Raw genomic sequence first — 25842 nt, forward strand, 5'->3', positions numbered from 1 at the left:
ACAATATCAATCCAATTGCCCAAATACTTATACCATAGTATGGACAAGACCATAACCATCTTCCAAGGTTCCTAGTCGACCAAGAAGTTTGCAATGGCAGCAAATCTCCATATTTGCAACGCACCTTCAGATTCAACATTGGGTCATGCTTGTAACTACCCGAATGGTCGTTTTGAGCTCCAGCACGTCATTCGGCAGTTCAAGACCTTGAGTGGCTTCGCTTCAGGTGTTATGACTTGTACGTGTGGTCGAAATTAAATTTCGAAAGTTTAGAGTTGATTTGAAAAGAAAGATCTCATTTCGGAGGCTTTAAGTTGGAAGAATTGGCTAAGGTTAGATTTTTGAGTAAACAATCTCGGCATAGGGATTTGAAGGTTACAACAGGTTCGTATGATGAATTAGGACTTGGGCGTATGTCCGGATCGGGTTTTAGATGACCAACGCTTATTGTGCAAGTTGGCATTTTGGAAGAATTTCATAAATTGGGTTAAAGTGCATTTCAATGTTATCCATATCCGTTTGGGATTCCGAGTATGTGAATAGCTTTGTATGGTGATTCTGGTATTGGGAGCGCGTCCGAAAGTGGAGTCGAAGGTATGTAGGTCATTTTGGAGTAATTTGGCTAAAACTAGAATTTGAAGGTTTTTTAGAAGTTTGACTGGAAGTGGACTTTTTGATATAGGGGTCGGAATCCAATTTCGAAAGTTGGAGTAGGTCTGTAATGTCAAATGTGACTTGTGTGCAAAAATTTGAGGTCAATTGGATGTGATTTGATAGGTTTCGACATCAAATATAGAAGTTTGAAATTCTAAAGTTTCATTAAGCTTGGAATAGGGTGCGATTCATGAATTCGACGTTGTTTGATGTGATTTGAAAGCTCGACTAAGTTTGTAATGTATTTTGGGACGTGTTGGTATAATTGGTTGAGGTCCCTAGGGCCTCGAGTGGATTCCGGATGGTTAACGGATCGAGTTTAGACTTGGAAGAAAAGATGAGGCAACTGATATCTGGTGTGATCGCACATGCGCAATAAGGGCCACAGGTGCGAGCCAGTGGTTGCATGTGCGGTTTGGGAAAAACTGGGCAGTGACCGCAGGTGCGAAGGGTTGTCCGCACCTGCGAGGTCGCAGATGCGGAGGTGCGTTGCAGGTGTGAGAGTGAAAGAAGAATTTGGGGCGCAGGTGCGAGGGTATGTCCGCACCTGCGAAGGCGCAGGTGCGGAAGGAAAGGAGCAGGTGCGGAGTCGAGCTAGGCAGAGGGAATGCGCAGGTGCGAGGTTATGACAGCACCTGCGAGATAGCAGATGCGACAAAGAGGCCGTAGGTGCGGAAGTCGGGGTTGGGCAGTGTCTCCTTTAAAGCGAGGGTTTGGCTCATTTTCACCCCATTTCCTCCATGAGAGCTGGTCTTGGATGGAGTTTGGAGCTCATTCTTCATCATCAATGTCAAGGTAAGTGATTCTCAACTATTGCAAGTTAAATACTTGGTTTATATATGGATTTAAACATGAAAATTAGTAGAAAGTTAGAATTTTGAAGTAAAACTTAGAAATTGGTATTCTTGGATTTTGACTACGAATTTGGGCATGAAATTGAGATTAAGTTATATATTTGAGTTCGTAGTGCTATGGGTAGTATTTGTCTTTGAAAATTTTCGGAACCCGGGCACGTGGGTCTGATGGTGATTTTATCGACTTTTCAAGCAGAGTTAGGAATTGTGGTATATAGGATTATAATGAGTATATATTAATGTGTTTGCATAATTATTGACTAGTTTTGGAGTGTTGGGCATCAGTTTGAGTCGTCGGAAGGGCTTGGGAGCTGGTTATAGAATTTCGGAGCGAGGTAAGTCTCCTTTCTAACCTTGTAAGAGGGAATTAACCCCATAGGTGAATTAAATAAATGTTTGTACCTAATTGTGGGGGCTACGTACGTACGAGGTGACGAGAGTCCGTGCATAGCTATTATCCGGGTAGTTTAGGACCCGTATTATGCTATACTTGAAATGTTTGTGCCCTTACTTGCTAATATAATCACTTAGTCATGATAGAAATTGATAAAAGGATTGTATATAGTTAAATTCGCTTACTTGAAGGTTTGTATGAGATACTTGACTGTAAATAAGAAACTTGTATTTTCTTAAAAATAATTGTTATTTGTGGATCAGGCTGAGCGTCTCGATAGTACATAGATGCATCTATGGTTCGCGCCATTCGACCCTCTAGCAGTGCACAGTTTAAATATTTGTTGGATCGGGCCGTACGACCTCGACATGATTTGCGCATGCTTGTATTGCTTGCCTTGAAATTTATAAATAATGATATTGCCTCCTCGGCTTGAGTTAAATTGTTAAATAACGGGAGATAAATTTGAAGATTTCTTAATTATGAAGGAACTGCTTACTTACTTCAAAATATTGATCTTGCAACTGTTCATATAATCCATACTTAATTATATCATTGATATCCCATTTATAGCCCATAGTAAGTGTCGAAGTCGACCTCTCGTCACTACTTCTTCGGGGTTAGGCAAGATACTTACTGGATACGCGTTGATTTATGTACTCATACTACACTTGCTGTATATTTTTGTGCAGGTACATATATGTTTAGCGGCTTTGTGGGCGCAGAGGCGCGATTATGGCGGGGACTTAGGTTAGCTGCATTCTATACGATGCACCACAGCCACCAGAGTCTCCTTCAGAGTATTATATTTTCTTTCGTGTCCAAGTTGTATTCCGAACAATTATTGTATTTTATTTTAAATTTCTAGAAAATGGCTCATGCACTTGTGACACCGGGTTCTTGAATGATTATGGGATGTTCACTATTAGAATTGGAAAATATTGTTATTTATTCTGTAAATTCATTTTTTACTAGATAAATTGAAGTAAATTTATGATTTTAAAAAATATTAAAATGAAAATTTAATTAACTATTTAGTGTTGGCTTGCCTGACAGTGGTATCCGATGCCATCACGGCCTTTAACGGATTTTGGGTCGTGACAATATGGTATCAGAGCACTAAGTTCACTTAGGTCTCACGAGTCATGAGCGAGTCTAGTAGAGTTTTGCGTATCGGTACGGAGAAGTCTGTACTTATCTTCGAGAGACTACATGACTGTTATGAGCACTTTCCTTCTTGATTCCTCATTGTGCGATTTGATTCCTTTGAGGCTTATGCCTTTATTTCTTCCTATTCCATCGTGTGCGACGTGAAGCACTTGCTATCGAACGAGAATTGAGGATTTGTAATTGTACTACAGATGTGGTGCGTGATGTTTCTCCCTGCATAGATGTTTGGGCTACTGTTGTCGCCTTGTGGAAGGTTATTCTGTCATTTCAGCTTAGTAGTTGTACTACTGAGAGCTTTGAGGCTATGCATAAGTTGCTATGATGCTCATGAGTTGTTATCGCACAATATTGATGTGATGGTAGGATGCTTGCCCATGTATCGGGGCAGTGAATGACTTGAAATGAGGTTTACTAAGTGCATGATATAGAGATTCGGTATTTTACTTCCGACGGAAGAAAGGCAATCGGACTAAGAATGTTCGGACTTAGGTTGATGGAGTAGCGGGACTCGATATTTTCGAGCGTGGTGGAATCTTCGCCTGTGATGTGGCATCATCGTCCTTGATTGGTTATAATGTGATAAGTTTGCCGATGTTATGGTTTCCTTCAATTCGCCTTGGGGCAGAGTATTATAAATGGTGTCGAGAAAGCGGCTGTCAGAGGTCGCAGTGTGCAGTGGTTCAGGATCGAATCGGCATTCCTGGTATTGATGGCTCGAGAAAGATTATTTCCGGAAAGGTTTTAAGTTGGTAACAATCTATCGGTTCAAGTGCTACAGAGATAGATTTTTTATTTAAGGCAACAACTGGGCAGCGAAGGGTGAGGAATGACATGTGGGAGGTGTCTTACAGTGGTTAAAATTCTAGAAGGCCAAGTGTGAGAAACAGAAGTCGAGTAGCTGCTTAAAGAAGAGAGGGTTTGACCAAAGTGGGAGAGTGAAAGAGTAGCATGTGGGCTCTGTGATAGGATAGCTACATACCTTGAGGCAAGTTTAGAGTGATTTGGGAATTATGGTGGACGGTGATTGGGTCTACGGACTTATTTTGAAATATTGACTATTATAGGGCGGGAGATTGGATATAACAGAAAGGAGTTGCTTGATATGAAGAAGGATACAACATGACTTTGGATTGGAATGTATTGTCGCACCTTTAGTTAATGTTCATGAAGAATGAACGGACTGGCGTAGCTGGTGAATGTGCACGAGCTCAAGATGGGTTATGGATTTCATAGTTATTGTACCTAGTGCAACGACATTGGATGATGTCGGCATGGAATTTCCACATGTGGGTTATCTTATGTGAGCAAGTCTGCGGTCGCATGGCTGACGAAGCTTCTACGAAGGATTTTACTGGCTATCCGGTGAGAGGTTGAATATGAAAACGAGGCTAGCGATTCAGAGTGTTCATTAAATGGTTAATACGAAGAATTTGAGGCAAATTGGCGGGTTGGCAAGATCATGTCAATGGGGGATAAAGAGTCTTGGTGGATTCCAGAATTTTGCAATGGCAGCTTCAAGCTAAGTGGGAGATCCCCCACCGCCTACAGTTGGATTGCATGGTTGTCTACTTGTGAGATTTCTGGTTATCGGCATATTGGTGGGTTATTACGACTAAGGAAAGAGAACACCACTGGTAATTTGAGCAAAGGATTTAAGAATATGTGCTATAGTTGGCCTTATTGACTCATGTTCATGCTTTGGGAAGATCCATGATTTATGCTTCGTGTAGAGGTGATTTACAAGGAAAGTGATTCCACCGGCTGCTTCTTGAGAGGACGTTCAGGTGATAGTAGAGCTTGGAGTTTGATTATATTCGGGACCAAGTCAGAGTGAGTGACTCTCAATAACGGTCCTAGTAGATTCAAAAGTTAAGGCGCGGTGCCTAAGGATTTCGAGTCCATAGTATGATTGAATATCGAGCTTCTGCAGCGGGATTATGATAAAGGAGCTTGGAGAGTTACGTGTTATCCTTGGTCTACGGGGTATCATGAGAGGAAGGGGAGCATATAACTTTGGATTTATAGAAGAATCATCAGAATGGGTGTATTAGTTGAAGACGCGATTATGCGCACAAGGAGGGTATGAAATGGTTCGTGGGTTTTGGGAACAATGTGGCCTTGTGAAATAGGATCACTCAGGATGAGTGCAGATTGAGTTCGTTAACAAACTTGATATATCGTTTTTGGATGAAGTCCATTTACAAAACAGCTAGAAAAGATGATATCGACATATTTTTATTCAATTGAAGAAAACAAAATGAAAGTCGCTTTACTAATATTTAAAAGTTGGTGCAAAAACACAATTTTGGATACCGTACAAGAAAATAATGGATGATAATGCATGGAGAAACGAGATTTAGCTAGCGTTTTGGATATAGATTTGGTCGAAACTTAAAAAATAAGTTTTTGAAGTTGTGTTAAAAATAATTTTTGTGTTTGGACATTCATTTTATTTGAAAATTTGAAGTTCCCTAAACCAGTTTTTGAGAACTTGAAAAAAAAAAAAATTAAAATTGATCATATTCCATGAACATACAATGTTTTCAAAAGAAAAATTAAAAAAAATAACCAAAATTTATGGCCAAAGGGGAGTTTGATACTTTCCGTTTCAACTTCACACTGCCAGCTGCATGGAAAATTTTATTAGTTTTCAAATAATACTAAATGATTCTTTTCGTTCCGTTTTGAATTCGACTGTGACTTCTTAATACTTTTTTCGGATAATTTTAGATACCCCCTCCAGGTTTTGCCCTATCACACTTACCTCCCTTGTGATTTACAATATTACGCTTACCTCCCTTATTTTGATTTTCTTGTAACCATTCTTTAAATTCATTTAAAATAAATATAAATAAATACAATTTGATAAATTTACCCCTTTTAATGTTGAAAAATACGAACCAACCCAACCTATATATACCCTTACCTGTATATTTCCTTTTAGTAACGAGATAATATTTTAAACTACAAATAGACTACAACTGTTAAGCTTTTAATTTATTCTATGTAACAGAACTATTGAAATATACTTTATTGTTATTACTGAAAAAGGTTATCCAATTTGTAAAATGTATATGGAATGAGGTAGTCACAATATCCTAGTAGCTTGACTTGCAAATATATAATATGCTCATGACAAGAGGCCAAAGTTGGTGACAACATTTACAAAGCTACGTTATTAATATTCGACATTAGTCTCTTCTCATTTTATTTATTTTATTTTTCAAAAATATTCCAAACATATCCAAATAAAATAACGGCTACGTCGGTTTCATTAGTTCTTATGTTGTTTTCAAGGACCATTTTGATGACAAGAAAAATCAAACTTTGTTTAACACTCGAGTAATTAAATTCAAAGTAATTTCTCTAATTGAAAGAAAATAACATTAAAAAGGGCAAATTTGTCAAATTGTATTTTATTTATATTTATTTTAAATGAGTTTAAAGAACGGTTACAAGAAAATCAAAATAATGGAGGTATGCGTAATATTGTAAACCACAAGGGAGGTCAGTGTGATAAAGCGAAATCTAGAGGGATGTCTCTGAAATTATCCGTACTTTTTTTTTGCCTTATTCACCGCAATTAACTATTTTTGATTCTATAGGTATTTCATGTCGCTATTATTTTTTCTTTAGTTGAAGCTTGTAATTTAACCCTTCTAATTTCATGATACTCATTACACACATATTGTAAAATTATCAACTCTCATGTCTTTTTGTTTGTCAAATTCTTTTATGATTATCAAAAAATTAATTTAAAAACTAAAAGATAATTTTTTTGGATATAATAGAGTGCTATATTTCTCATTAAGTACTAAACCATCAAATTGCCATCATCTAATACATGATTGTGCTAAATTTTATAATACAATTATCTTCATATAATACCAGTAAAATTTTTGGACAAATTCACTGATGAAATGACTCATAATTTTGAATCAAACAAGGAGACAAGGGTACATGTGTGTGTTTTGATTTATATACATCAATTAAATATTTGAACAACTATTATCTATATCACAAATAACTGCTACTTTTGTGTAGGTATATACCATGAGATTGACGATGATCTATTAGACATCCCAAGGAAGGTGTTATGAATGAATTTTTGTATATAGCTTCTACAAAACACTATTACAACAATTTATTGAGGAAGGCAAAAACTTTTAGAGAAAAACATTTACAACCATAGCCGACATTTTAAATTATGTGTTGTTAACATATTAAAAAGAAGAATTACCATCCATATGATTATTTGATATATTATAAGAATTGCATAATCGAAGTCATCGAAAATATGACTTTTGAAATTCATTTGATAGCAATTTTTTCAGTATAATAATAAATATCGATTGAATAGGCTCACGGTCATCAGTTCGAGCTTGCATTTGTTCTCTTTAATTTCCGTGTAACTTCTCTTACATTTATTATAATATTTTAAAAATATTTAAACTAATTAGTATAGGATACACGTGCGAATGACTAGTAGGAATAATATTAATGAAGAAGCTATAATAATCCGAGAGTTGGTGCTAAAGGAAATGGAGTTTCTGCTCTTGGCTGATTCAAGCAATGTAACTTACGAGAGATTTAAGTAAATTTCTCTAGTCTTTTAAATGTACCAAAAAGAAGGAATATCAAGCAGAAAAAAAAAGTAGTTAAATCCATCGAAACCCAGAAAAATTTTTAATTGAAAATTACTCACCCTTCGGAAAAATGGCAGGAAAAAATAGTTCACGAGATCTCTTGTTTCCAAATATAGAAAGGTGTTACCTCAAACTTCAAAAACAAGTGTCATAAGTCATAAGTACGTAATTGATATTCAAAAATAATAAATTATATAATCTATAAGCTGTAATTCTAATCCGTGGATTATTATTTTATTAATTGCATCATGAATAACATAGTAGTCATAAAACCATCAACATTGTTAGCTAAAAGAGAATCTATTCACATATTCCAACAGGCAAATCAACTCCACGGTCAACAATGAGAACCCATATATTATTCTTTTACTTTCGTCAAGCTAAATTATTTTTTCTTAAGATAACACTTAGATTAATTCTAGAAATAAATTTTTAAAAGGAAGATGATATTGTTAAAGATAGTTTAAAGAGGTAGGATTTAGAAGGCACAAATTGTTTCTACTTGCTTTTAAGATAGAAAAATTACTTCTTATGATATTATTCATCAATTTTATGTATAATATAATCCAGATATTATAACAAATTGACTTGTCAATTTTTAATAGTGATTACCAACTATTGTGTATCTCTTCATTAAAATTTTGGATCCATATTGCTCCAACCACGTATGTCAGAATTATGAACATGTACTATTTTTTTATACATTAAATCAAGCCTTAACTCGATACAATTTACCGAACATAACCTCAAAAAGACAAGTACAAAAAAAAAAGAAGAAAATCTGAAAAATATAAAAACCAAGTTGCTCTTTTATTTATTTTTTATATATATTATATTATTTTGTGGCTTCTTTTTTTCCCCAAGGTCCAAAAAAAAAAAACAGCAAGGAAAATGGCTATTCCTACCGTAAGTAGCAATTCCTTTCAACTTGATGATGATAACAACTAAACCGAATCCGATCCTCTCGAAATCTTGGTGCATGAGAAATTTTGATTATATTCGGGACCAAGTCAGAGTGAGTGACTCTCAATAACGGTCCTAGTAGATTCAAAAGTTAAGGCGCGGTGCCTAAGGATTTCGAGTCCATAGTATGATTGAATATCGAGCTTCTGCAGCGGGATTATGATAAAGGAGCTTGGAGAGTTATGTGTTATCCTTGGTCTACGGGGTATCATGAGAGGAAGGGGAGCATATAACTTTGGATTTATAGAAGAATCATCAGAATGGGTGTATCAGTTGAAGACGCGATTATGCGCACAAGGAGGGTATGAAATGGTTCGTGGGTTTTGGGAACAATGTGGCCTTGTGAAATAGGATCACTCAGGATGAGTGCAGATTGAGTTCGTTATATTGATAAAGGAGTTGTTGTTATTTCTAAGGAAGATCCAGAGTAAATTAGGAGAAGTCGGGTTTGGTTAGCAATAGTTGAATTGGCATGATGATGGCAATGATCAGCTCCTTCAGCGTGTTGAGTTATGCATGTGATTTGTGGCGGTACGTGCGAGGTTTGACGACCGCCGTAATTGATTTTATTTGGGGGCATTTGAGCATTTTGGCATGTTATGTGTAGACGGGTCCTGTAAGAGTTATGGTGATTTAGACCACTACTTGAGGTTGGTATTTTCTGCGGATATGAGAATTCAGTCACGTGTTGCAATGGTTCTCTTGAAATGAGTTATATAGAAGGTTTCTATATGATGAAGTATTTACACTATTAGTGGTTCAGGAGTTATGATGAAATTCTTGTACTCTTGCGCATTGGCATGACTAAGTGCAGTGGTCGGCATGGGATTCGGAAGTTGAGGATCAAGGTTGCAGTTTGGTGTCGACAAGAATGTCAAGAGCTCAGATGAGCGAGAATGGATTCATATGGTTAGAGTAAGCGGGTATTGTCTTTAGCGTCATCTGAGATTGGTGTCCTGTGTAAGAGGCTTTGAACAGTGATTTCAGTTTTTTGATTTGATTTACAACAATTGTGCGGCCGGTGGTATGGATGTGCAGACTTGTTATCTGGTGCGGAAGGTAGTGGGAGCACGTCCCATGGGGAGATTGTATAAGTATGACATGTAGTACTTGATTGATCGAAGATTGGAACCAAGTATGGAGATTACGGTACTATTGTTCATGTGAGAATTTATGCCTGGAGGGCGCTCGGTTCATTTGGTTGTGAACTGTGGAAGTTTGTTCCGGTTACGATGGATGTTCTCGTGTGTTATGGGAAAAAGAGTTATTATGGATCCTTGAAAGATTATTAGACTAGTACGTTGCGATCCGAATCGGCTTGAGGTCTGTGGATGGATCTAGATATGATTGCGGGCTCTATATTGGGCCGGATGTGTTCATTTTAGCTTAGCGCTCCTTGTGGAGGAGTATTTGGATGTTGGATGTTATTTCATCGTCGGCTATTTCATGTAATACTATATTGTGTAGTGTGAGTTGTGAAACGGATTGATAAATTTCCTATGTGTTGAGGTTCCGCGTAGCGGTGGTGTTATGTGAGCGGGATGGCTCTCGAGATTCAGATCATATATCGCACCTTAGTTATGCTTAAGTTTTATAGGGTATGGCGTTGTTTGTCCTCCCAGGGATGGTATTATGCACTTAGCGTGCTTATGGCCGATATTCGGGTATTTTATAGTAATGGGCATTCTAGCTCGGTAAGTATTTCCTTATAGATTTTATGTGTGGATCGGGTGGCACGCCCGTTACGGGTATGTTGTTTGAATCGGGTTGCGCGCCGCAACAGTGTGATGTTGAGTACAGTCCCCTATATTCTATTTTGCGTATTTTGTGTCCCATTTTATGAGGAAAGGTTCATGACACTTTTTCGGTTGTCTAATTAGTTACGTGGGCTGAGTAATCCCTCGAGAGTTCATTTTCCTTATGTATCACGTTCGAGTTGGTAGCTTGTTGGCACATTGTGGCATCACATGAGACTTTTGATCGTGTCTGAGGTGGCTTATTGCCCGAGCAGTTTGTACTGGGGTGAGACGAGATTTTTTGGATCGGATCAGTGCGATCGGATTATATGAAGTATATTAAAGAGCAAATACCATTATTTGGTTCATAATGGGGGGACCATTCTAGTCAAAGGGAGAGATTCAATGATTTGTTGACTCCACATTTGGTAATGAATTTCTACACATCTCTTCTGTCGTGGCGGTATTGCAAGAGTTGGAACAAGACTTATATATGTCATGAGGTGCATTGTGAGCATCAGATTCGTGGAAGCTATTATTATCAAAGGATGTTATTATGGTCATGTGAATTATGTGGTGCATGGTGTGAATTCAGCAAAGGTATGCAATCATGTTTTGGTACATCATGTGGTGATTGATACGGTTCGTATGTTGGAAACATGCCTGGTAGAAGATTCCGGATGTTGGAATTTGGCTCTAAGGCTAATTTGACTAAATAAAAGGAGTATCTTCAGATTTACTCGAGCTAGTGTGCTCAACTGAGTTGTGGTAGCACGAGTAGGTGCACGAGGTGCTAAACAGTGATTTCGGACAACTCCAGCGCAGTTCTTATCACGTTCGAGGACGAACACATGTTTAAATAGGAGAGAATGTAACGACCCGACCAATCATTTTGAGCTCTAGCACGTCAGTCGGCGGTTCGAGGCCTTGAGTGGCTTCGCTTCAGGTGTTATGACTTGTACGTATAGTCGGAATTAAATTTCAGAATTTTAGAGTTGATTTGAAAAGAAAATTCTCATTTTGGAAGCTTTAAGTTGGAAGAATTGACTAAGGTTGGATTTTTCAGTAAACGATCTCGGAATTGAGATTTGAAGGTTCCAACAGGTTCGTATGATGAATTCGGACTTGGGTGTATGTCCAGATCGGGTTTTGGATGACCCGGGAGCGTTTCGGCGCCTATTGTGGAAGTTGGCATTTTGGAAGAATTTCATAACTTGGGTTGAAGTGCATTTCAATGTTATCCATGTCCGTTTGGGATTTCGAGTCTGGGAATAGCTCCGTATGGTGATTCTGGTATTGGGAGCGCGTCCGGAAGTGGAGTCGGAGGCCCGTAGGTCATTTTGGAGTCATTTGGTTAAATCTAGAATTTTGAAGGTTTTTGAGAAGTTTGAACGGAAGTGGACTTTTTGATATCGGGGTCGGAATCCGATTCTGGAAGTTGGAGTAGGTTTGTAATGTCAAATGTGACTTGTGTACAAAATTTGAGGTCAATCGAACATGATTTGATAAGTTTTCAGCATCGAATGTAGAAGTTTGAAATTCTAAAGTTTCATTAAGCTTGGAATGGGGTGCGATTCATGAATTTGACGTTGTTTGATGTGATTTGAAGGCTCGACTAAGTTCGTAATGTGTTTTGGGACGTGTTGGTATAATTGGTTGAGGTCCCGAGGGCCTCGGGTGGATTCCAGATGGCTAACGGATCGAGTTTGGACTTGGAAGAAAAGATGGGGCAGCTGATATCTGGTGTGATCGCACCTGCGCAATAAGGGTTGCAGGTGCGAGCCAGTGGTTGCAGGTGCAGTTTGGGCGAAACTGGGCAGTGACCGCATGTGCAAAGGGTTGTCCGCACCTGCGATGTCGCATATGCGGAGGTGCGTCGCAGGTGCGAGAGTGAGAGAAGAATCTAGGAACGCAAGTGCGAGGGTATGTCCGCACCTGCGAAGCCGCAGATGCGGAAAGAAAGGCACATGTGCGGAGTCGAGCTAGGCAGAGGGAATGCGTATGTGCAAGGTTATGGCCGCACCTGCGAGTCCGCAGATGCGACGAAGAGGTCGCAGGTACGGAAGTCGGGGTTGGGCAGTGTCTCCTTTAAAGCGAGGGTTTGGCTCATTTTCACCCCATTTCCTCCATGAGAACCGGTCTTGGAGCGAGTTTGGAGATCATTCTTCGTCATCAATGTCAAGGTAAGTGATTCCCACCTATTGCAAGTTAAATACTTGGTTTATATATGGATTTAAACATGAAAATTAGTAGAAAGTTGGAATTTTGAAGAAAAACCTAGAAATTAGTATTCATGAATTTTGACCACGAATTTGGGCATGAAATTGAGAATAAGTTATATATTTGAGTTCGTAGTGCTATGGGTAGTGTTTGTCTTCGAAATTTTTCCGAATCCGAGCACGTGGGCCCGAGGGTAATTTTATTGACTTTTCAAGCGGAGTTGGGAATTGTGGTAAATAGGATTATAATGAGTATTTGAGGATATATTAATGTGTTTGCATAATTATTGATTAGTTTTGAAGCGTTGGGCATCGGTTTGAGTCGCCGGAAGGGTTTGGGAGCCGGTTATGGAACTTCTGATCGAGGTAAGTCTCCTTTCTAACCTTGTAAGAGGGAATTAACCCCATAGGTGAATTAAATAAATGTTTGTACCTAATTGTGGGGGCTACGTACGTACGAGGAGACGAGAGCCCGTACGTAACTACTATTATGCTATTATCCGGGTAGTTTAGGACCCGTATCATGCTATACTTGGAATATTTGTGACCTTACTTGCTAATATAATCACTTAGTTATGATAGAAATTGATAAAAGAATTGTATAAAGTTAAATTCACTTACTTGAAGGTTTGTATGAGATACTTGACTGTAAATGAGAAACTTGTGTTTTCTTGAAAATAATTGTTATTCGTGGATCGGGACGAGCGCCTCGATAGCAAATAGATGCATCTATGGTTCGCGCCATTCGACCCTCTAGCAGTGCACAATTTAGATATTTGTTGGATCGGGTCGTACGATCTCGACATAATTTGCGCATGCTTGTATTGGTTGCCTTAAAATTTATAAATAATGATATTGCCTCCTCGGCCTGAGTTAAATTGTTAAATAACGGGAGATAAACTTGAAGATTTCTTAATTATGAAGGAACTGCTTACTTACTTCAAAATATTGAGCTTGCAACCGTTCATATAATCCATACTTAATTATATCATTGATATCCCATTTATAGTCCATAGTAAGTGTCGAAGTCGACCTCTCGTCACTACTTCTTCGGGGTTAGGCGGGATACTTACTGGGGTACGCGTTGATTTACGTACTCATACTACACTTGCTGTACATTTTTGTGCAGGTACACATATGTTTAGCGGCCTTGTGGGCGCAAAGGCGCGATTATGGCAGGGACTTAGGTGAGCTGCATTCTATACGACGCACCGCAACCAGCAGAGTCTCCTTCATTGTATTATATTCTGTAAATTCATCTTTTACTAGATAAATTGAAGTAAACTTACGATTTCAAAAAATATTAAAATAAAAATTTAATTAACTATTTAGTGTTGGCTTGCCTGACAGCGGTGTCCGGCGCCATCACGACCTTTAACGAATTTTGGGTCGTGACAATGCTCGTCCATACAAAGTTGATTCAAGTTGATTCCTGCCATTTCAAACACTGAAAAACGAAGTATTAGCCCAGATTAATTTCAATAGAAAACCCTAAAAACAGTCTGTAAAATATGACTAAGAAAATTAAAGATTGAGGAGGAGAAGTTAATACTATACCAAAAAGCTGCAATGCAAAAAGAATCCCTTTCGATTCACCAAAATCGAGCTTCAATGACGGATGAAATTGGATGTGGAAGAAGAGAACGAATTCTAACCTAATTAAATAAATGGCATGTGACCGTTAAATAGAGGCATGTAAATATAAATTATATCATTCACGCACTCACGTTGTGTGCCAGCTGGGCCACGAAAGTGTATTTTAATTCACTAAAAATATATACAGGGGGTCATAGGACACCCGTGTTTTTAAGGGGTGTAACTGGCACTTTGGTACAATCCCAATTGGGTAATTATGCATTATCCCTATTATATATGTGGATTTGATCCCTCGCCACACGGTAAAGGATGAGGGGTTTACATTATATAAGGTATTTTGCAACTTCACCAGAGATATAATTCAAGTCCTTTAACTCGATAATTTTTAGTATTTCAATATTTATTGACGTGGAAGTAAAAAAATTAGTCTCATCTTTTTAGGAATTGCATAAATTGGTGAAACTATAATCTATTGGAGCATGTCACTTTGAGATATTATAATTATTTTATTCATAAATTTAACAACAATCTTATACTCACATATGCTTTCAAATTTAGCCCAATTATTAAAACAGATGATTTCAAAAACTTTAATATTGAAAAAATCAAGATGTAGAATATATTAATATTTTCTTTTCAATAATTTTTATATTTTATTTTACTTTTATGAAAATTTTACGAAAAATAATTTTTTTTCTTGTTACTAAGAGTAGAAGGACGAATCAAGTGGGAATAAGGTTTTAACTTGTTACTCGGATTATGGAACAACAACCTGTGATTCATTTAATTAATCACATATTTTTTTTACTTGCGAAAATAATGAGTGTTCTAACTTGTCTTTATCCTCCATTTTTTTCTTGCCAATAATCCTCCGACTTTAGATAAAACTAGTTTAGTGTACGTGCGTTGCACGCGTGATTCACGTTAATCAATATAAAATGTATACAAATTATTGAAAAATAGCAATGGACGTAAAACTAAATGCAATATATGTTTAAATGATGAAAATAAATATTAATACAAGAATTTAGTATAATTAGTTCTATATTATTTATAGTTATAATATTTTATTATATAAGATACAAATGTGCTATATTGTTGTATCTCATCTAACATCTCTTTGTAAACTATACGTTCATAATGTCGTTATACAAAAAAAAATATTCTTCGTTCAAAGTTAATCAAAATTACAGACAAGCTAAATGAACCTCTTCTTGTGTAAAAAAAGTTGCCTGGATTCTTATTGATTTAAGTCTAAATTTTCTTCTTTGCACGTTCATCCAATATCAAATAAAAGTTAATACTATCCTAAACTCACTCCGAATGCACTCTGCTAATAACAAATTTAAAATTTCAAGAGTTCATTGAGGTTAATTTTTCAAAATTATTGGGGGAAAATAAAAAATTTATAGTTATTTCAAAAGTTCCAAATACATTAGTTTATCTTAAGCTTAAAAAGTTAGTTGTAGTTGCAAATTCACATAGTGGTTGTAGCTTAATTTATTTCTAAACTAACACCATATTAGTTCAGACTTCTAGAAATTTAAAGTTAAAAATAAATTAAAGCTCTTAAAAATTTAATAGGAAAAAGGCGATGCATTGCTGATAGATGTTCCACATTTTTATGTAATCAATTATTGGTAAATTAGAGCAAAAAATACTATTATATACCTTAGAGGCTGTGAATTAAAAAAAACTTTAATGGGCACGTACTAAACTCCAAAAGGATATTTATAAAAACTGGTCAAATAAGAAAACATTTAATAAGGTATTTTTTTAATTGAATTTGAAGTCCTAAATATTAAGATATTCTTAAGTAAATTTTTAGTTGATTTTGAAGTACTAAATATTAGGAAAATAATTAAGTGACTATTTTGCCTAGTGTGAAATTAACTTTTAAAGAGTAAAAAAAGGCGAACGATATTTTGATAGAGGCTTCTAATATAGTATGTTTTAGAATACGCACTTTGCGCATGTACCTTATACCAATAAGTATAAAGCTTTTAAAAGCCATAAAAATATTATTAAACTATACATGCCTAATTATTAAGTGTTATGTCAAAAAAATTAAAATTTGATGTTGAGTTAAAGAGTATAATAATTGTGAATATTAGGATAATTTATATTTGATTATAGATTTATTAGAAATGGTATTTACATTTTTTTTGTCATAAATTTTATAAAAGGGGTATTTGATTAAAGGGCAATAGACATTCTATTGAATACCCAAGAATCAAGCGTATTTTTTCACAAAAAGTTTTTCTCCATTTTTTTTTATTTGTGCTAAGATAATTAGATTAAATAAAATAAATTAATTTTAGTTATATTATCGGTTATAAATTTATAATTAAGAATTAAAATTGAAGGAGTGCCGACTAATATTATTGACTTTACCTATAGTTTCCTACTTAGTGTTTCTCTTTCTTTTCTTTTTTTTAACTGCCATCTATTTTGCAAATATATACTTATTTTCATGTTCTTTCACCACATTGCGCTTAATGCATGATAAAGTATTCAAGAAAAAATTATATGACAAAGAATAATTCAAACCTACATATAATAATTATATTCTTATTATTGATTATATTATGTTCTTTTAAATTTATAGGATTATTTTATCTTTTACCAAAACACCATACTGATAAAGATGACTTGATTGAGGTTACAATCCTTGATTATCAACTAATATACAAGCAACAACATACAATAGGCAATGAAATATAAATATAGAGATAGCAATTTTAGATCTTTAGATGTATTGTAGAAATTTATAACATTGAAAAACCTTTTCTTTCTCAAAGTTTTAGATAGTAAGGTCTTTTATTCCTAAAAAATGGATTAGCTAAGATTTTTTTTTTGTCTCAAAATATCAACAACTATACAAATCTGCATATTTGTTCAACCTGTTTTTATGAGTCATACATTCTACATGCTTTTTAACTTTGTAAAAGAATTTTGTGTATTTAATTTCTTTCATCCAGTTAACACGTATATACCTTTACAATAGAAAGATTATTTGAAATTGCTCAAGGAATCAGGTACTTTTGCATATAGTTAATAGGAATATACATTATATAGTAAGTCAATTAGGTATTGCCTAAAAAATTAAGTCTTTTAATATTATATTTATTTAACGTTATGTTCTTTTTTACTATAATTTTTTAACATGATAAATTAATTCCAATGAAATTATTTGGACCTATGAATGGAGATATTTCCGAAACTCATAGAGAAAAAGAAGAAGTGAGTTAGACAAGAAGAAGCAACTTGGACAAAAAAAAGAAGTGACTTAGACAAGAAGAAACGAAGTGGTTTAGACAAATTTTTTTTGTCGATAACCTTAGACCAATCAATCGAATATTAATTAATACGTAATCGATCAAGCACTACTTGAAAACGGCTCTTATATTCCAAATGTTCATGGAAATTCTTTCTAGAATGAAATAGAATCCTTCTTTTTCATTGTATTAGGTTAAAAATTGTAGGAAACTCAAAGTGACAAATAGATAGTAGACATCAAAATCCTAAATATTACTTCATCAAAAATATTAAATTCTTAATTAATTTTATAATTTATATAGTGATTATTATTACTATATTATATTGAACACGTTTGATGCTTTTGGTTAAGTAGTCTTCGAAGTTTATGTGCCTTTAGTCCTTTATTTAGCACCGTATACAAAATATTCCCTTTTGTAATTCAGACTTCAAGGTTATAAGTATTAGGTAACGTAACTTAGAATTATAGTAGTAGTTATGTTACATCGTCAAATAAGAAAATACTTTGTGTAAGATAAAATTTTAATTTATTTTAAAGTTTTAAATATTAGGAAAAGCGACTATTCCTAAATAGTAGGAAATTGATAAGGAAATTATTAATAAACAATTTCTTAGTTGACTAAAAAGTCCTAAATATTAGAAAAATAATTAAATGACTATTACTAAATAATAGAGAATTAATTAAATGACTATTCCTAAATATTAAGGGATATAATTAAATGACTATTTTATCTAGTGTGAACTCTATTTTAAAAGGATAAAAAAGGCAAACGATATTTTGCTAAGAGCCTTCGTGCTTTTAATATAATATAGATTATTAAAACTTTAATTTCAAATGCGTATGTTGGTAGTTTACTTGCATAATCAATATATCAAACTTCATATGCCAATATTTACAACTTTAGTCTCAAGTTAATTATGAAGTGACTAAACTTATGATCTTAGGTCATCGGCCTAAATAGGGATCCCAAAATCGGATATATGTGCGCTTGCCCTCATAGTTCACTTAACAGAATGCTATTTGGGCACTTGATTGGGCCCATTTTACATGGAGGGAGGCCCAAACCCGCATGGCCCATTTACCCGTTTCTAACATCTCCCTTCTTCTTCTACCCTTAAACCCTAAACTCCGAGTGCCTGCCATTGTAACTGGTCCTAAAACCCTAATCACTATATTGCTGCCACCTTGGTTTTATTTCACCTCCAATCCAAATTTTAGCTCATTAGGTAATTGGGTGCGATATACTTCTGGAAAAAGCTCTGAACTTTGAGCTCCCCATTGAATCATGAAGGCCAAGAACCTGAAAAAGAAGAAAGCGTCAGCTCAAAAAGGGAACACACAGAATGGAAAAAAGAGATTTTCAATTGAAAATGACCCATTTTTCAACGACTCGAAAAGGAGAAAGAGGTTTGGAGATGATGAACATATAGAGAGCAGTGATGATGATGATGAGGAACTTTATGGTTCTGATGATGAAGGAATTAGGGACAAAAAAGAGGGTAAGGAGGAAGAACAGGAGGAGGAGGAGACGGCGGCGGAGAGGAGAAAGAGGGTGGCGGAGGCATATTTGAAGAGAATAAGGGAGTCCGCGAGGAGGGAAGAGGAAGAAAGAGAGAGCGAGGATGAAGGGGGTAGAGAGGAGAGGGAAGGGATGAGGGACTCGGTGGTGGCGAACATTTTGCAGCAGGAGCAGATGGAGGAGAGTGGTCGTGTCAGAAAAGCTATTGCTTCCAGGTGTGTGATTACTCAATGCAAATTGGTTATTATACAAGAAGTAAATTAGTGTTTAATTTCAGTATACTCAATTATGTCGCTCAAATATATATCAAACAGTTGTCATAATTCTATAACCAGTATTTTTCTTCTTTCTTATGTTGTGAGCATGTGTTGCCGAATTAAGTATTCCTGTGGAAAGAAACGCAGATGTGTTTCCCTTAGCTGGTGGCTAGCCTTTTCTATTGTGGGCATGGATAGCGTGATGGATTTTTCTAAATTTATAATTGTTGAATTGGGTCGCCTGCGCCAAGGGAATGGCCGAGTGGTTAGGTATACGAATATCAACTTGGAGATCCCATGTTTGAATCCCAGCTATAACTCTATATGTGAGCTGGAATTTAGGTTGTAGCAGGCCGTGGGGTGGGGGGTTATTCAATTTGTGTTGAAGCTGAACTAGGCACCATCGTCACCAAGCTGACTAATTGAATATGTTGATTATGTTCTGTAAAGATATGACGCTTGGGCCTAACTCAGCCCCAAAAGCTACCTCGTGAGGGGAGGACTGCCCAAGTCCATATAAGGAGACTACCGGCACATTCCCTAACCAATGTGGGACTCTAACTCACTCTAACATGTTCAGAGGGCCCACTAGATCGAGCAAAAGCACCATGAATAACTCATCTTTATTTCTGGTTTTAGTGTTAGAAGTGTTGTGCTTGCACATTGGGCTATAGTTGAGGTTTGTTTGAGTTGATACCTGCCACTTTACTAACTCCTATCCACAGAAACAAATAATGTCTATGTAAGCTGTTCTGTGCTCCACTATAACCATGATAAGAAAGATTATTCAAATTTCATAAGTGGTTAAATTGATGAAGACATTTTTTCTAGTTATTGAGTTATTCCATTATTATATTCCCCAGGATTCAGAAGCCGACTGAGGGATTTCGCCTTTTAGTGAAACATCGACAGTCCGTAACTGCCGTGACTCTATCTGAGGATGACTTAAAAGGATTTTCATCTTCTAAAGATGGTACTATTGCTAGCTGGGATGTGGACAGTGGAAAGACAGAAAAGTATGCTTGGCCTACTGACGAAGTTTTGAAGTCACATGGTGCTAAGGAGCCACAAGGTCGAGCAAAGAAACATAGTAAGCATGTTTTAGCTTTAGCTGTCAGCTCTGATGGCCGCTATTTGGCGAGTGGAGGCTTGGATCGTCACATTCATTTGTGGGATGTCCGAACACGGCAGCATATTAAGGTATTTAGATGGGTAATCAATGCAGGTTATGAACAACTTTAGATTCTGACTCTCTCTCTCTCACTCATATCTCGAATTATCCTTAAAGACAAGTGATAGCTTGGAACTCATGTTGATAAGAGTTCTCCCTGCAAGTGGAATAGTACTGAATTGACTTAGTTAGCATTCCCCTTACAAGTTCAATTATTTAGAGCTAGTTGCGCTCTTCAATGCTGAAAGAGGCTAAAAATGGGTTCACATCATCTCCAATCTATCAATATCTGTTAAAAACATTCTTAAATTCTGTGATTTTCTTATCAAAAAATTTATGGCTGTGATCTTTTTGTTGAATGTTATGCGAAATACTGATCATGTTTTGATTAACAAAAATAAAGACCTATCTTTGATTAATTTCCTCGTGTCCTGTTAGTTGTGAGTGCTTTCACGGATTCTTTCTTTAACTCTTCATTGCCTCTCTAACTTAAAAGTAATGCTTTGTACAGGCATTCCCTGGTCATAAAGGACCTGTTTCATGTTTGACATTCAGACAAGGATCTTCGGAACTGTTTTCAGGGTCGTTTGATCGATCCATCAAGATATGGAATGTGGAAGATAGAGCTTATGTAAACACTTTATTCGGTCATCAAAGTGAAGTTTTGTCCATTGATTCCTTGAGGAAAGAAAGGGTGTTGACTGTTGGACGAGACCGAACCATGCACTTATGGAAGGTAGTCGATGGCCTTTCATCTGCTTTTCATACAGTTTATTTCTTTTCTAGCTATGTATCTGTTTAGTAAAAGAAATTCTTATTGTTAGTTAACTATTCAATGATAAATCTGCTTCTTATGAAGAATTTAAACAAAAGACGTGTTCCATCCTTGTTGATGAAGAAGTCCTTCTCATGAGATGTAGTTTTCTAGTGAAAGGTGTAGTCTGCTCATTCTACTCTGAGTTTTCATCCCTCATCCCACATGTCCTTCCTTAGTACCTGAGATTTTTAGGATCTAAGACGTTTTCAAAGCTCCTAGCAGGTTTTTTTGAAGGTTACACTTACTCCAGCACTATTACTGGGTCTCTGATGTTAGATAGCTGCAGTTACATTTAATTGAAAAGATTCGTGACTTTTCAAAAAGAATATATTCTTTATTTTTGAGTTTGAGGATAAAAAGGCATGTTAATTGAGTTAACCCCTGGTTTTAAAGTTATGCAATAATAGATTGTATGCTGTCAAATTTAAGTTGATGAATCCTCCTTTTTTATTTTTTTTTATACGGTTGTAAGAACAGCGAACAAAACATTCTTGATTACTTACTCCCAGATTCAATCGGATGTTAGAATGTCTTTAACAGATTCTCTGTTCAGGTTACAGATGTTGCTGATCCATTCTTCCTGAAAGGATCTCTTGTCCTACTATGAAGTTGCCTGGGGGATATTATTTTTCTGTTAAAAACATGATTATTTATTTCCATTTTAATGTATTGTGGTTCAACGCAGTGCTCACCATAGATGTAGTCCTATATTTAACAGCTTTGAAAAAAAAAAAAAGAGGCAAATTGGTTGAAATTCTTTAAATGAAAGTAAGTTAAGAGGATTGTATGACTAGGTACTTCCACCCTTGGTAACACTGAAGGCAACAAGGTTCTTTCAAATTCAAAAAATTTTAAGAACAAATTTTGAAGTGTTTGTTAACAAGTTATATTTTTTTCACAGCTAAACTTCGCTAATGCATCACATATTTAAAATGGCTGACATGATTTCTTTTTTCCCCCTCCCTTTTCTGGTCATGCATATGGAAACATAATAGTAGCAAGAAGATGCTAATATGATGCAGCTTTAACAGGAACAGTGTACCCAAATCCCGACCTTAAGCCATTCAAAGATCATAATTAGGCACCAAACGTTACTACAGCTTCTAACCACTGCCTTGGTGGGGAAAGACTTTCCATAGACTCAGATATACCCAATTTTATTTTACTATTAATGAAATGAATAAAAAATAATTTTCTGTTGGGGAACTTAAAGATGGAAATATCAAGTCATGCATCGTCTATGATTGTTGAAACCCTGTCATTGAATCAGTTTAAGATTTTAAAGATGCTGCAAGACTATGAACTTCTGGATTCCTGTAGTGCCAGTTTCAAAGCCATGAAGCATGGTAATTGGATTTTTCTTTTCTTTTCTGGTGAAACAGAAAGCATAATAGGAGATGATAAAATATTATGAACTAATAGCAGACGGGTAGTAATTTTACACTTCATTTGTCTCTCCTTCTTGGCTTTTACTTATACATCAAGTTCTCAAAGATAGTTCTGACTCTTGATATTTTTGGTTCCTTCTTCCCCGTCAATAGGTTCCAGAGGAATCTCAATTGATATTTCGTGCTCCAGCAACAAACCTTGAATGCTGCTGTTTCATCAATAATGACGAGTTTTTATCTGGTTCTGATGATGGAAGTATTGAGCACTGGAACGTATTAAGGAAGAAACCTGTCCACATTGTAAAAAATGCACATGCTTCATTGCAATCAGCGGGAATCGAACCGAGAAATGTGGCTCTATCAAATGGCCACATGGGTAAGCTTTGAGATCATTCTTCAGATTTTTCTGTTATATCTCTCCTATGATAGGATTTTCTATTGTAAGTTTTGCTAGCATTATTTTGCTTCAATAAGAATTCTTTCACTAAAACATAATTAAAAAACTAAAGCAAATATGGTGTTCAATCTTTCAGAAAATGGCACCCTGAATCCTGAGAGTCGTTCCTCATCAGCACTCTCTTGGGTTAGTGCGCTGACAGTCTGCAGAAATAGTGATCTTGCTGCATCAGGAGCTGCCAATGGGTCAGTTCGTTTGTGGGCAATTGAAAATGAATCCAAAGGAATCCGGCCGTTGTTTGAGCTCCCAGTGGTAAGGAATCTATCAGTGTGTGTCCATCTGATTCTTTGAAACTTCTTTGGATTTATTTTGATGATCCTAGGAATCTGTAAACTTTAAGTTATACCTAGGACTCAGGAGTAGAGGGGATATGTGCACGTGAGTAGTACTGGCTTTTGTGGCTCACGAAACACCTACAAGTATTACAAAAACGGAAAAGATTGTGTTAGGAAGGCATGGATCGGCTACCGACCCTGTACAAGCCTAGTGAAATGTGTTAGCCATAGAGCATTATGGTGTCCTCTCAATAGAAAAATGATAATTCTTTGAAGTTAGCCATAAAAATGTAAAAGTCTTGCAATGAACTTAAGCAGCTCACCAAGTGAGAACTCTGTTAATTGTTGCAAGTTCCTCTCCCTCTTCTCAACCCCAAGAAAATGCAGTATCTGCTCTTCATTTTGGGATGTAATAAAATGATATATCCTCCCCACAGGAATAAAGGTTTGCGATCTCGGAGAATTGTAAATCGTAAGGATATTGTTTACCTATCAATAAAAACAAAAGGTTGAAGTTTCTAACTAACCATGATCGTTCATGCACTTAATAGTAAACATTCATTGTTATGGTTGTTTGACGAAGCTTAATACTTATATAAATTGCCTTTTTGTATCCTTATTCATTGATCTTGGGGCTCAATGTAAATGGAAAATGAGATTTTACGTGTTCAATTCTCTTCTTCTCTTATTTGTATTGGAACTTAATTAATGAAACATTATTTCTAGGCTATTTGTGTAATGTCTGTAATCTTCGTGTTGCTTCTGAGGAATAATGTAATGCTGATAAGATCATTGTTTTAATGCAGGCTGGATTTATAAATTCTTTAATTTTTTCAAAATCAGGACAGTTCTTGGTTGCTGGAGTAGGGCAGGTGAATGGTTCTTTCTCCATTTTTATGTTTCAATATCTTTCAACTTTGCAAAACAGATAAAAAGATTTAATTTCTTCCATGATTGCTCGTTTTGATGATCCAACTTCACGATACAACAACCTGTCAGTTAAAATCTTTATACATCACTTGGCAACAAATTTTCGCTTGGCCAGGTCTTTATGACTGAGATCAGTGTCCTCTTAGGACTATCGGTATCTGGGATAATAAACTTGATTTTCATAATGATGACAAGCTTTTCTCCCTTGGGAACTAAAGAACATGTGTGTTCTACACCGAAAAAGCTTCTTACATAAACGGGTAACAATATGTGGATATTATGAAACATATCTGGGTAAAAAGATACTATAACTTTGGCTATTTTTCTAAAGGATATAGAGAATGTGCTTATGCATAATCTGCGTCATGAATGTGCAATCTCATCCATCAATCTCTAGCACAGGGATGCATTGAACTCGCAACTGAATCATCGTTGATATTCTGTACATTGCTATTTTTATCTCACATACTATCGACTAATCTGATATGCATTTACTGCAGGAACCTCGCTTAGGAAGGTGGGGACGTATTGCTGATGTTCGAAATGGAGTTCTTGTGCAACCTTTGAAGCTTTCGTGATATTGACCTCGTTACTCATTGTCCATTTTGGCGCATGCTAAAAGGGGAATAACCTTCTCTGTACCTTTTTTGTGAGGTTAATATTTTTATGCTGTCAGTGAAAATTTTGATCTATCAATTTTTTATGCCTTTTTCTTCTCTCGTTCATCTTGTTCATATTGAATCGGCTACGTAGTAGTGAAATACGGAGCAATTTTAATGTATTAGTTTTTTAAATTCATATGAAAACCTCAGAAAGTTTGAAGGTTTTACTTGTGCTTTTCAAGAAACAACAAAATCAAATCCAAACTCGGGTTTTTTTTATTTGTTTTCACAATTCATTTAGAAAAAGTGGGAAGTGAAAAAGTTATCTTCATTTGCAACTCACATGGGAATTTATTCTAGGAAATATTCTCAGATAATATTTGGTACTCCTGGTCCTACTGAAATGAACAAAACTAATGCTACTACTTTTTTAAGGTCTCAACAGTAACATCATAGGAACGCTCTTCCAGTTTATTTCCAATTTATTCTTGTCATCATACTATATTATAAGTTGTGAAACCTTAAAGTATAAGATGAAAGATCAAAATATATTTCAAAAGTTAAACGACAGTTTTGTCCTTCGAGCAAATATTATTTCGAGAATATTTTTATGCATAATGTAAATATACATCTAATAAATCTACAACAAAGGAACAAGTAAAAAGAAAGTAAAATCCAAAGAAATAATAATGTGGCCGTTCAGATGGCCATAAACTGAAACTGTTTAAAGCTTTTTATTAGCTCTATTAATTAGACGTAATGGTTGAACTGTTATAAGAACCTTAACAGTCTCAACAAACTGTAGAAAAACTGTAATGGTAATAATGCATCTAATACAAAGAAGATAGACCAAACCTGTAGAGAGAAAAAAAATTTGTTTTCATATTTCAGTTTCATTTCTGTAGTAGTAATGC

General features: G+C 35.8%; 1 protein-coding gene across 1 annotated transcript; it reads left to right on the forward strand.

Moving 5' to 3' along the window:
* The first annotated feature begins 18639 nt into the window (after window positions 1-18639).
* On the forward strand, window positions 18640-25107 carry LOC104113967 (U3 snoRNP-associated protein-like YAOH). The gene is made up of 7 exons (XM_009624291.4): window positions 18640-19246; window positions 20152-20488; window positions 20971-21195; window positions 22818-23040; window positions 23198-23373; window positions 24203-24268; window positions 24827-25107. Exons 1-7 carry the CDS (start codon window positions 18798-18800, stop codon window positions 24902-24904), a joined length of 1554 nt encoding a protein of 517 aa, XP_009622586.1. The 5' UTR covers window positions 18640-18797; the 3' UTR covers window positions 24905-25107.
* The last annotated feature ends 735 nt before the right edge of the window (window positions 25108-25842 follow it).

Source organism: Nicotiana tomentosiformis, chromosome 2 (assembly GCF_000390325.3).
Source record: "Nicotiana tomentosiformis chromosome 2, ASM39032v3, whole genome shotgun sequence".
Classification (NCBI taxonomy): Eukaryota; Viridiplantae; Streptophyta; class Magnoliopsida; order Solanales; family Solanaceae; genus Nicotiana; species Nicotiana tomentosiformis.